General features: G+C 40.6%; 1 protein-coding gene across 2 annotated transcripts; it reads right to left on the bottom strand.

The window, feature by feature from the left end:
• Positions 1–1,804: 1,804 nt before the first annotated feature.
• Positions 1,805–13,708, bottom strand: LOC115108084 (ALK and LTK ligand 1-like). Of its 2 annotated transcripts, none has more exons than XM_065008946.1 (6): positions 13,110–13,708; positions 12,131–12,415; positions 8,775–8,828; positions 6,054–6,137; positions 3,981–4,054; positions 1,805–2,347 (listed from the first exon to the last, which is right to left on the bottom strand). In XM_065008946.1, the coding sequence occupies exons 2-5, from the start codon at positions 12,402–12,404 to the stop codon at positions 3,990–3,992; spliced, it is 477 nt and encodes a 158-aa protein (XP_064865018.1). In that variant the 5' UTR covers positions 12,405–12,415; positions 13,110–13,708; the 3' UTR covers positions 1,805–2,347; positions 3,981–3,989. The 2 variants fall into 2 exon arrangements, with proteins under 2 accessions (XP_064865018.1, XP_064865019.1); XM_065008947.1 differs by having other exon boundaries at positions 6,054–6,134; positions 13,110–13,705.
• Positions 13,709–14,041: the final 333 nt, after the last annotated feature.

Consider the following 14,041-nt stretch of genomic DNA (forward strand, 5'->3'; position numbering starts at 1 on the left):
TGTTCGTTCTCAGCTTTTCATAGATAGCTTTTAATACACTACATGACCAAAAGTATGTGGACACCTGCTAGTCGAACATCTCATTCCAAAATCATGGGCATTAATATGGAGTTGGTCCCCCCTTTTCTGCTATCACAGCCTCCACTCTTATGGGAAGGCTTTCCACTAGATGTTGAAACATTGCTGCGGGGACTTGCTTCCATTCAGCCACAAGAGCAATAGTGAGTTCGAGCACTGATGTTTGGCGATTAGGCCTAGCTCTCAGTCAGCGATCCAATTCATTCCAAAGGTGTTCGATGAGGTTGAGGTCAGGGCTCTATGCAGGCCGGTCAAGTTCTTCCAACCGATCTCGACAAACAATTTCTGTATGGACCTTGCTTTGTGCATGGGGATATTGTCATGCTGAAACAGGAAAAGGACTTCCTCAAACTGTTGCCACAAAGTTGGAAGTACAGAATCATCTAGAATGTAATTGTATGCTGTAGCGTTAATAAAAACAATGGACGATCAACTATTCCCCAGGCGTGTCTGAACGAGACGATAGGAGAAGATAGCAATAGGAATATATAAACAAGTTATTATACTGTTTATTTTGTAAGGACATTCCTGTTATAGATGCTATAAATATGTTTTAATTTCTCGGCAATACCAGACAAACTTGGTTTTGGGGTGCAATGTCCCTTTAATTTCTAGATGTATTTATATTCAAAATTCCAATGACAAAAGTCTCAGCTTCTTTTTTCTTCAATTGCTAAAGTCTCTAGCTATTCCTTTCATTTGTTGTTGTTTTGTCGTTCTTGTGCAAGAGTCCTAAATGACAATACCAACATTTAGGACCTTTACAGAGGCCACATCCTGGATAACACCAGAAAATAAACACTAATGTTCTTTCTAATGTTCTTGTGATGTCTGAGCAGGCAACTGCAAGAGTATGTTATACCAGCGACCATGTCATTGTCCACAATGCACCAAAAGGGAGGGGTGTTCCATCTTTCTACCGATAACTGAACTTATGGATTCCTGAGCCATAATAATATAAAGTTTTTTTGTTGTTGTTCACCGATCTCACTTGTCAAGTTATTGTAACTGCCAGACATATCACTGGAGGTTTAATACCAGGTGCGTGCAGGTCAATGTGAAAGGCACGCTCAAATAAAGGTCAGATGCATCCCTGCCCAAAGACCAAGTAAACAATTCTGTCAAGAACCCTACAATTTGAAACAGAACAGGATCAAAAAGGAGACTCTTTTCCAGTCCATTTGGTTTTGTCGAGTTTGAATTGCTTCACTTTCTGTTGTCCAACAGTCCAAGATTGGAATGCGTTTGGGTTCTCAAGGGACAAACTTAGTTTGCCAGCGATTTTGAAACCAAGTCAGCTACAGATTGGGAAATTCAATATAGGCTTTGCTAAGACATTGAGGAAAGGATTTTGCATGCACTCTTTTCCCTAAAACTTGTGTTGTTTTTCCGAAATTGTAGGGGTTATGAGGTGCAGACGGAATTGGAATAACCCTCTGAACGATTGCTTTTCTCAATCCTCATGGTCTTCCCAACAGCATACTCTTGAGTGAAATATAGTTGTGTGTGTGTCACATGCTGATGTTTGGATTATGGTGCATCATCCTATTGGTAGACATTTTCCTTTGTCGTGCACTACTTTTGACCAGGGCCCATGGGGTTCTGGTCAAAAGTAGTAGACTATAGGGAATAGGATGCCATTTGGGATACAGCCCTGCTTGCAGCTTCCTTATTGAGTGTCCTAACAGCCGAAACCTCAGAAATGGTTTCCTCAACATGCTATTCTATAATAATTGCAAATATGCTGTGCTTGAATATTTTTTATTGTTCAGTACTGCAGTGCATTATTACCATCGTCATCATTCAATATGTTTTCATTGTGTGAAATCGTTCAAGTGCCAAATTAAATGCAATGTAGACAATGACAGTGAAAGACATATAGAAACGACCATGGTGGGACCGTCTCAAAAATGTAATATTGACAAAGCAAATAATATTTAGTGAGATGAATTCACACACTTCATCAGATGAGAACTTTAAGAAAAATAATTGAATATTTCAGAATTATTGTGAATAATTATATACATTTCAATAAATAGGTGTATTCAATCTTAAATTAAGGTTTCCTTAAAAAGACGTGATACATGAAAATAAAATGCTAATCTATTTCATAAAACCAATAAAATCTGTCAACATTTTCATATACATACAGTATCAACAACAAAAATAAAAATACTATAAACAATTACAATACTATGTTCTTAATGTGACTGCTGCAAATTGAAGGCACTTCCTTGGCAAAACATAGACCCCTCTCAATATTTTGAACCTGAAACACACAGCAAAATCAAATTACAAACATTTACATATTTTTTTAATGTAATTTTAAATTCTTTACATTCTCAGTTCATAAAATAGGCAACAGGATCTCCCGTCTAGCAGAAAGACACCATCCGTGTCCTGTGACATTCTGGTCCTATGATCCTATGGTCCTATGAATATATATATATAATAGTTTTTTTTTTAATGAGGTAGAATATGAAGAGATTGAGCTGCCCTTCCGTATTTCCTTATTAGGGACTAAATGTTAAAGGGCACTTCATGACTTATTTCCTAAAGAGCTGGATGAATCAATAGATGATTCACCTAATAAGTCCCTCATGACACCCCAGTGGCAGTAGGCCTCTCATTATGGTTCTGACTAGAACACATTCTCTGAATGACTGGAGAGAGGGAAAAACTGCTAATGTGCCAGCCCCCTCAATTTTCCAATCAAATGAATTCCAATGACACTCCAACTAAAGTGGTGCTTGTAATGGGTGCTTCATTCATGTTAGACCATTTAAAGGCCGTTAGATTCCATCAACTGACATGGAGTCAGTTCTAAGTGAGCCTGACCACAAATGTAGGCCACAGATATCCTCATCCCTGCTGTCGTCAGCCTCGTCAGGTGGAGGCAATAGACAAGTGTAACAAAGGGTTATCAACTTAACCACAATGACGATCTAGCATATTAGCTGGACCAAGACAACCAGGTCCTTCCTTTTTCATTGTCTTACCAAGTGGTGAGTAGCTTACATTGTGTGACTGACAGCTTGTTAAGACACTTGGTCGCGTTTCAAAATTATCCTCTTTTTACGGTTGAACATTTTTTCATCTAGGACAATGCTCATTGTACATACGCGGGCCCTAATTTAATCGCTCACATGTAACTTTGTCATGACCTTCAACGTAAAATGATTTCTGCTCGACAAATACTTGCTCTCATCTTTTTTGAGTTTTCCAAAAGAATAAGCCAGACTATAAATAATGAAGCATAAATGTATTTTGCCGAACGTATATTACATTAGGACCTCTTCTTCGATGGAATACCGTTGGAATGACAAAAGGGTCCAATAGCATTATCTTTAAGAATATGTGAATGTCGGACAGAAACTCCGGCAACACATGGATCTGATTATGTGAACATGAGTTTTTTTTTGTTCAAGCCTTACAGATCACTTGCAGATGTTACAGACACAAATTAGAATAATGTTGACACAGCAACAACATAGCTCTCTCTTCCTGTGATTAGTATCACAAATAACAACTATACTCTGGTGGAGCTGTACAGCATGTGAATCTCCATCCACACTACACATGTATTTTCAATACATAGCACCTTTTTGTTGTGTGTGTGTGTATCTAGAACCAAAAAGGGTTCTTCTTCTAAGTGGACAGCTACAGAACCCGTTTGGAACCCTTTTTAGTTACGAGGAAAATATTACCGGATTGCTCCTTGTCAATCTTTACAGTTAAATATTCACAATATAAATAAGATCATGTCAATCATTTATATGTATCTTTACTTGTCGAGCAAGGAGTCATACAATGCTCGACCAAGTGTACTAATCAACATAAAGCCTAAATATGCAAATTGAACCCCTGTGACAGTTTAACGCCTAAAAAGAAAGTATACTCACATGCAATGTCTACAATTGTGTGCAGAGTGGACTCATTGCTAGCCGTGTTAGCAATCTTGCACATCTTTTGTAGTCTGTAAAATGATAAAGAAAACAGTTAATCACTTAAAAAAAAAAAAAATACAAATACAAATACTGAGCTATATTGTATGCTCAATGAAATGGGGAAATTCTATTATTTTATACTAATACAATTGCTCAGAGAAATATTTGTATTTTTTACAATTCAATTTAAAAAATCTCCAAAAGGGGTTCAAAATAATTGCCACCCGTTTTCAGTACTCCAGCACTCTATCCTTGCAAGGATAACGACACACACTGAACCTTAAAAAAAAGAGATTGGAGAAGACATTGGGAGGTGATCTTAGGCCATTCCTCCATACAGAATCTTTCAAGATCCTTGATGTCCTTCGTCTGCACTTATGGACTGCCCTCCTCGATTCAAACCACAAGTTGTCAATGGGTTTCAAATCCAGAGGCTTTAATTAATTCATTTTATTTCACCTTTATTTAACTAGGCAAGTCAGTTAAGAACAAAATTGTTATTTACAATGACGGCCTACCCCGGCCAAACCCTAATGACGCTGGGCCAATTGTGCGCCGCCCTATGGGACTCCCAATCATGGCCGGTTGTGATACATCCTGGAATCAAACCTGGGTCTACTGAGATGGCCATTGCAAAATGTTGATTTAGTTGTCAATGAACCATTTCTTTGTGGATTTTGATAAGTGATTGGGGTTACTGTCTTGCTAGAAGATCCACTTGCGGACAGGTGTCACCCTCCTGGCAGAGGCAACCAGGTTGTTGGCTAAAATGTCCTGGCACTTGGTAAAGTTCATAATGCTCTTGAACTTAAAAAGGGTCACAGGACCAGTGGAAGCAAAATAGCCCCATATCATCAAAGATGCACCACTACTTTTTTTTACCATAGGTATGAGGTACCTTTCTGCATATGCTTCCTTTTTTCAATGCCAAACCCACCACTGGTGTGCATGGCCAAAGAGCTATATTTCCATGTCATTTGACCATAGCACCGCCTGGAGTTCAAAGAGTAGAAGTGTGCGCCAGCGTTGCGGTGGGGGTCGGGATTTGAATCCCAGCATACACAGTCGACATGTGTGCCAGAGGTGGTAGCATTAACCACTAGACCAGCCTATGCGACAATACTGTTTTATCTTCATTTGAATATAATATGTTTTTACAGCTGTTCCGAATATATGCAACAACAAAAACATGCCATTTTAAAAATCAGAAGGACATTCAAGTCTAGCCAGTCAACGTTTTAAAATCCTCCAAGAGAGAGTATTTCACAATTTCTCCCTCCCTGGCCAAAGCACCACCCTGGAGACCAGGGGAATAGGGAGGCTAAAGAGAGAGGGCCTTCTATGATACATTTGTCTTTTTTTCAATAGGAAAGGGGTTGTTGGTGAGCAAAGCCAACACACTGTAACGTACGACCAGTGTTTCACTAAACTGAGTTTCAGTAGTCTACGAGGCTGTTGTGGTTTGCTTTATTGACAAAAACAAAAAAGAAGAGAGCAAAACTCAATGCTCTAACTCACTGGTCCACAATGGTGGCAGGGCTGCTGCTCAGACAGTTCAGTTCAGGCAGCCATCTGAGAAACTAACATACAATCTGGGAACATACTATCTGAGGCCATTCGCTACTTACTGTCTGATGTCATCTGTCCCTTTTCCAAGAAAACTACAATGACAACATGATTGTTCAGTAGATCCGCTCAATTGATATTTATATAATGGCACATGCTGTGGAAAACTGACATGTTATAGGCTTTGATTCAAGTGTCCACTTATTGCTTCTGTTCAAAGACAAGTGAATCTATTGTTCAGTTTGTGTAAAAAACGGTGAATGTGAGGTCATCGAAGAGAGTTTGGCTAACGTTAGAGCAAGACACCATGTTATGTCACCAAGGCATTCAATTCAGTCATAATGAGTATTTGGGTTCTAGCTCAAACAGATCTGGGACCAGGCTACAATAAAGTGTCGTAAGGCAGCCAGAAACATGGTATATATGACTATCAGAAACCCAACGTTAAAAATGAATACATACATGCTGGTTTTGAACAATCCCTTGTGTTGTGATAGAGTCGATGAAAATGTGTTCTACATTCCGATGAGAACTTGACTGGTCCTGCTTAAAAAGAAAGGTTCTTATCAGGGAACAAACAAAAAAAATGAATGTGTTCCATTTCATTTCCTCATTTTTTAAAACATTTTATTAACAGAACTGAAGTTAATTTTCTATTAGCAACATCATCAAAAGAAAAACAATATTTTTGGACAAGCATGCAAAGCATTATCTAGCAGTCAAGATATCCCTTTTTCACCAAGGCAGAGCTCCAACTATGCTAATTACAAACGACACTCTCTCTCACTAACTACATTGATATGCATATTTACTGATTTAGGGGTATGCCAATTCGTTGTTTATGACTTATTTATGATGCACTGTCCATATAAAATAAACATCCTCTCACTGTCAACTGCGTTTATTTTCAGCAAACTTAACATGTGTAAATATTTGTATGAACATAAGATTCAACAACTGAGACATAAACTGAACAAGTCCCACAGACATGTGACTAACAGAAATTGAATAATGTGTCCCTGAACAAAGGAGAGGGGGTCAAAATCAAAAGTAACAGTCAGTATCTGGTGTGGCCACCAGCTGCATTAAGTACTACAGTGCATCTCCTCTTCATGGACTGCACCAGATTTGCCAGTTCTTGCTGTGAGATGCTACCCCACTCTTCCACCAAGGCATCTGCAAGTTCCCGGACATTTCTGGGGGGAATGTCCCTAGCCCTCACCCTCCGATCCAACAGGTCCCAGACGTGATCAATGGGATTGAGATCCGGGCTCTTCGCTGGCCATGACAGAGCACTGACATTCCTGTCTTGCAGGAAATCACGCACAGAACAAGCAGGATGGCTGGTGGCATTGTCATGCTGGAGGGTCATGTCAGGATGAGCCTGCGGGAAGGGTACCACATGAGGGAGTAGGATGTCTTCCCTGTAACGCACAGCGTTGAGATTGCCTGCAATGACAACAAGCTCAGTCCGATGATGCAGTGACACACCACCCCAGACCATGACGGACCCTCCACCTCCAAAAATACCCCGCTCCAGAGATCCGGGGCCGGGTGTAACGCTCATTCCTTTCACGATAAACGCGAATCTGACCATCACCCCTGGTATGACAAAACCACGACTCGTCAGTGAAGAGCACTTTTTGACAGTCCTGTCTGTTCCAGCGACTGTGGGTTTATGCCCATAGGTGACGTTGTTGCTTGTAATGTCTGGTGAGGACCTGCCTTACAACAGGCCTACAATCCCTCAGTCCAGCCTCTCTCAGCCTATTGCGGACAGTCTGAGGACTGATGGAGGGATTGTGCATTCCTGGTGTAACTCGGGTAGTTGTTGTTGCCATCCTGTACCTGTCCCGTAGGTGTGATGTTCGGATGTACCAATCCTGTGCAGATGTTGTTACACGTGGTCTGCCACTGCGAGGACGATCAGCTGTCCATCCTGCCTCCCTGTAGTGCTGTCTTAGGCATCTCACAGTACGGCCATTGCAATTTATTGCCCTGGCCACATCTGCAGTCCTCATGCCTCCTTGCAGCATGCCTAAGGCACATTCGTGCAGATGAGCAGGGACCCTGGGCATCTATATTTTGGTGTTTTTCAGAGTCAGTAGAAAGGCCTCTTTAGTGTCCTAAGTTTTCATAACTGTGACCTTAATTGCATACTGTCTGTAAGCTCTTAGTGTCTTAACGACCGTTCCACAGGTGCATGTTCATTAATTGTTTATGGTTCATTGAAAAAGCATGGGAAACAGTGTTTAAACCCTTTACAATGAAGATCTGTGAAGTTATTTGGATTTTTATGAATTATCTTTGAAAGACAGGGTCCTGAAAAAGGGACATTTCTTTTTTTGCTGAGTTTAGTTAGGCTGATTATATATTTCACTTATGTTTTAAATTGTATGACATCACATTTTATGTATGTTTCTGCAGATATACCAAGATGTTCAAATAAATCTAAACCTAGGTCTGCTCAAACTCAAGAATCATTGCTCCACTGGTCCATGACATCTTAAAAGGATTCAGACAATAGACTTAATGATCACTCCTAAGTACTTCTGGGCCTTTAGCGAGCCTCCGGGTAACAGATTTTCACACCAATTCCTGAAGTCTGTTCTGAGGTCCTGCGACAAATAATTCGCTTAACATTACGTTGCCTTCACCTTTACCCTGGCTGTTTCTGTCGGAGTAATGTGCTCACTTCTCTCCCCTATGGCCATCAGAAATTCATTTAATGGCAACCTTCTCCAGCAAATCTGTGAGGCCCATCCCGGGCATTAACATAGTTCTAGGGATAACATTGAATTAGGGTCTCTGACACCATGATTGGACTTTGGAAAGCTACTTGATTAGGCATTAAGGAGGTAGGACTCAGAAATGAGGGGTAATGTGGATTCAGCTCACAGAGCCGAGAGTCTTCCCCTGCCAAACTAAATAGCTTTACATGGATTTATAATATTTGTAGCTGATCTAATATGTGCAGGGCTGTATGTATCAAGGCTCTCAGAGTAGAAGTGCCGATTTAGGATCAGTTTGGCCTCTTAGATCCCAATGACAGTACATGGACAGAGGGGACCTGATCCTAGACTCCTACTCGAAGAGGCTTGAAACATATGGCCACAGATGTAAGGTGAGATTGATCCAGAAACAAATGTTGACGGAACATTTTTTTGATATGAGTTTTCTTACCTGTGAAATGCTTTATGAACTTGTCTTTCAGGTTTACATCTCTTGGGACAATATCTACAAAAAAGAAGAAGAAGAAAATAAAAGTAACCCATCTGTGAAACCTCTTAGCATTAAAAGGAGAATCCACTCAGACACAAGTTTGATGTATTTGTTTTCTTCTTTTCTCCGTCAGTCCCACTGTTGATACAGTCCCAAAATGTTTTGCATGTCAGCAGTAAAGTTTTCCAAGATATTGGACTTTCAAGAAGCAAAGTGTCACCGACCACATGATGATGAGTTTTTTTTACCACACTGCCGGACGCTCCTGTCTTCCATTTCATCAACAAAACTAAAACTAAAATAAAATGGCGCAGAGGGGGGAATAGTGGTGCTGTTTCCCCCTATATGGATTTCAGCTTTAAGATAACCTTTTAGTAATAGGTAAATGTTTAAATATTACAACATTTAAAGTAAGGCCATGTAAATACCATCAAAGACCCATCACACCTGTGCGTATATTATGAAGTAATAGGCCTATACATGTTCTAGCTTGGATGAGTGCTGATGGAATAAAACAACTATGAGTTCTTAAGTATTTTGATTCGATTTTTTATTTACACTGAGTATACCAAACATTAGGAACACCTTCCTAATATTGAGTTGCCCTCAGAACAGCCTTAATTCGTCTGGGCATGGACTATACAAGGTGTCAAAAGCATTCCACAGGGATGCTGGCCCATGTTGACTCCAATGCTCCAATGTGTCAAATTGGCTGGATGTCCTTTGGGTAGTGGACCATCGTTGATACACACAGGAAACTGTTGAGCGTGAAAAACCCAGCAACAGTGCAGTTCTTGATACAAACCAGTGCGCCTGGCACCTACTACCATACCCCGTTCAAAGGCACTTTTGTCTTGCCCATTCACCCTCTGAATGGCACACACACACAATCCATGTCTCAATTGTCTCAAGGTTGTAGAAATCCTTCTTTAACCTGTCTCAGTACAGTACAGTAGAGCACAGAACAGCAAAGAAAAGTAGAGTATAGGTCAGTACAATGCAGCACTGTACAGTAGAGTTTAGTACAGCACAGTACAGTAGAGGACACTATAGGAGAGTGCAGTGTAATTTACTGTATTGTACTGTACTGACCTCTGTTGTCCCCTTCTGTTCTTTACTGTACTGAAATGAACAATTCACTACTCTGCTATACTGAATTCCACTGTGCAATGCTTTACATCTGTACTTTTCTTTGAATAAATGTGTTTTTGTAAAATGTTCAGTGGAAATGGTTAGAAGCAGTCCTTGTGCATAGATGGTTTGTTTAACTTTGCAAGCAATGGTTTTTGTTTGGCGTACATTTTAAAGTGAAAATTGGAGCCTCGGCGTCATTCTGTTACACCGATTTCCTCACAACTGAAGACAAGCCAACAGGCTTGGAGGCTCATTGCACACATTCTGTAGCTCAGCCAAGCCCATCCTCTCTCCAAACATGCAAAGCACACAGGTGTCAGACGCATTCAGGCTAACAGTGCAAGGAGATTATAGCCCAGCAGTTCTAATGCTTATCAATGTCATAAGAATAAATCCGTGCAGCTAGTTGCTGTGCTAATTTTACCAGACTGGACTGAGGAATGAACAGTACTCTCTGATGCAGAAATCACAGAAGATGATCGGTTCAATTACGAACCACTACAGTAAGCTTAGGCAATGCGTTTGAAGTCCCGACATACCACTGGGCACTATGGAAAACAACGACTCATCACTCCAATATAAAAAGATGAACAGGCTATGGGTCTTTACGTAAGGGGAATAAGGGTCCTGAAACCTTAACCTGGCTCCAATCCAGATCAGATGTGAGTTGTGTAAGTGTTTAAATGGCCGGTAAATGCTAACACTAACCGGTAGGACATCAAACTTATTGCCTAAGTCCAATAATATTGCCTTGGAGATGCTGTAGATGTCTGGATTACCTGATGGTCAGGAAAGAGAGATACCTAGTGCACCTTGGCAAAGAGAATGGAAGCTGTGTGCAGGAGGTATTTCCCTTTCCTTCCTTGCGTGCAAAACATGGACAATCTAGTGTGACTGTGGGTCTTAAGGAATGGCGCACGCACCACTTGCTAATGTGCAGCCTTTTGACTTCCTCACAAGGTGCTCTCTGTCTGGCCAGCAGCCTGTGTAGTTCTCTTGCCTGTTACACAGTTGGTCTGTGACACCGCTTTGACAACATTGGGCGGGGATGTCCCAATAAAGCCTCTGACTAACCCTCGAATATTGCATTTTTTTTTTTTTCGGATGGTAACAGACAGTCTGAGGGAATGTGTAGCTTTGCTCACCCAATTGCACAGATTAATATTAAGGAATTACTCGTATGGCTCAGTTTCAGTTAGCATATGCTATTTTGTAATGTCTTAAAAGGCACTGTAACACCACCCTTCCTCTCACAATGACTTCAAAGATATATCAAAGCCGTGCACATTTCTTTCAAAGGCATTGAGTAATGCTTCTACCAGGCACAGAATGACAAATTGAATCAATTGGCTCTAAATGTATGAAAGACTTCCCGTTCAGTACTTCTGACCACATTCCAAAAGCCCAACACAAATCACATGGATTCTATTGTTCCACTTGAGCAAAAAAAGGCTTTCACATTAACATAGTCTTTCCATTTTACACGTGAAATGAAGTCAGTGAATGTGGTGAAAATGGCTGTGTGATCACAGCTGACTAAACTGTGTGCCACGTGAGTGTCCTGGTCTCACGTCACCTGTGATGCATCCCTGTGACGTCCCTGTCCAAGAAGCTGGAGGAGGCGGATCATTCGTGGTTTGAGATTCCGCAATGTGTCCTGAACTGAATGAATCATTCACAAGTTTAGTATGCTAATGAGCCTCCGCCCCTGGGCAACTTGGTTGGTGATGCCATTGATAATCTTTTGTTATGATGCGGTGATACGATACCTCACTAGCCAAGTGAGAGGATGGATTGTGGCTCTTTCAGGGTGCCAATAGGGAACTGCAATATAGATTCACAATTCATAGACTATCACATCAGAGACAGAAATACAGATAATGAATTGTAATGTAGAGCCTGTTGAATCAATTGCTGATATTGTCACATCCCCAAATAGTGAAGCATACTAGCATCGATTGCGTTTGTAAAAACTGTTTGTTTGTAAAATAGTCATAATTTATTGACAGCTCTCACCTCTTCAAATCATAGTGTGCCATTTCCTACATGGAAAAGGACAAGTAATCATGAACAAAAGGCAACAGCAGCAGACATATTGATACAGACCAGAGGCAGCTGTCACACCCCAGTGAAATAGGGATTACAGTTTCATCATGGCCTAAAAATAAATCTTATCAGCTTACCTATGGGTCTACTGTTATCCAGCCTAGGAACATATAAAGGCTTTTCTCGAGAGGAGAACCTCATCTCTTGGGCTGTAGGGAAGAGGCCACTGTTATAGCGCCTGGAGACTGAAGGCTTGTCCCCTGATTGGCTGTCCCCGATAACCTGTAAAATAAGGTCCAGCAGGGTCCTTCTCCCTTTCTGCTTCACTTCCTTGCTGTCCATGCACTGGCTCGAGGTGATCAGCATAAGGATTATACTCAAAAGTATGTGCCATTTCCTTTCTGCCTGCATGGCTTTTCTGACTGGGTAAACGAGCAAACACAAATCAAGTTAGATACAGTGCTGGAAAGAAACAAATGGTGTCCAATCACAAGGTGTGAGTAAGTGCAAAGTGACTGCATACTTCTATTACCCCCAAAAGGATGGGCAAAACATTAATAGTGGTGGAAACAGTGAGAAGTAGTCTATTAAATGAAGCATACAAGTGAACATATACTCTGAATGACATTAGGGTAATAAATGCAACTATGAGTAAGATATTTTGTTACTTCGAATAATCCCATTTAGAGGGAATAAAAGTGTAGCCAGCAAAACAATTGCAAATTCCTCAACATGGTGTTTGTCATACTACTATACAAAGCCACAGTAATGCTGATATATTGATCTAATATAATAAAACAAGGTGTGGTGTCTTCAATTCAAACAGGTGTGAGAACATTTGCTTTGGGCCAATTCCATGATAATGGAATTATGCTAAAACTCAAGATTTTTCACTTTTAAATGTATACCAAACAAAAAACATTTATTTCAAAGTTTAGCATAACATACAACTCTCTTGGCATACATTTTAAAGTGAGTCTCTGCGTAATTCCATTGCCCTTTGATGAATAGTAACTGTCAAGTGATGATGACAGTAGTCTACTTATACAAAGCAAATTAATAACATGGACATAGAAATCCATCTCAAACTTACTTGGATAACAAAGTCAAACTTACTTTAAGTTATTAAAGGATCCTTATGCCCTGAAAAGTGGACACGAGTTGTCTGTATCAAATCTCTCTAGGCGTTGTCGGTTGTGTAGCTTATTGAGCGAAGATTCCGTTGTCTGCAGCCGGTCTTGAAATCATACGTCCCGTTTTATACGTTCAGCGAGCTTCTAATACAATCGATTTCGAGTGGGTGGTAAGGCAACTGTTGATATCTTTGGTTTAATTTATTCCATGGTGGTCGCTACCTTTGGCACGCGCCCCTCCTTTACGTCCAAACCCATCACTGAAAGTGGGCTAAGAACACCACTTCACTTCTTATTCCTGCCTAGGAAAAACAATGTTGCAATGTCAAGTTTGGATGGGAAGGATTAATGCTGAGATTTCCATTGGGGAAAATATCATCCGAAGCGCGCAACGGCGGGTGAAATAAGTTTCCAAAATTGCAAGACCTGTTCAAATGCAGAGTTGTTTAGTGGCATATGGGCTTGACCCTGACCTATGTCGGCTAATTGTAGTGTCTTTGTTTTTGTTCATGGATGTCCAAGTCTTGTGACTGCCTAAGCGCAGCAGAGAATGCGCTTTCAAGTACAGCCCTCGGACTGTTTCGAGCACTTGAGTTCAATATCTCTTTTTTTCTTCTTCTCGTATGGACTGTTTTTAAAGTAAGAAAATCAGGTGGTTTGGTGGTCTTGGACAATTAAGAGAGTGTTGATACAGGCCGCCTATTTTAATGATTTTTTTTACAGCGTAGGCCCAAATGGAGTAATGATGACGGATCGAACATTTATTGAGTGATTGTTGTACACAATGCGTATCATGATATGCTGTCAGGAAAATGTAAACTATGCGATAGCCTAATATTTATGTTCTCCCTCGGTGTTATGATAGTGACATATTTGACAGTGCTATACCTTCATCTCTCATGTATGGCTTTGCAT

Source organism: Oncorhynchus nerka, linkage group LG24 (assembly GCF_034236695.1).
Source record: "Oncorhynchus nerka isolate Pitt River linkage group LG24, Oner_Uvic_2.0, whole genome shotgun sequence".
Lineage (NCBI taxonomy): Eukaryota > Metazoa > Chordata > Actinopteri > Salmoniformes > Salmonidae > Oncorhynchus > Oncorhynchus nerka.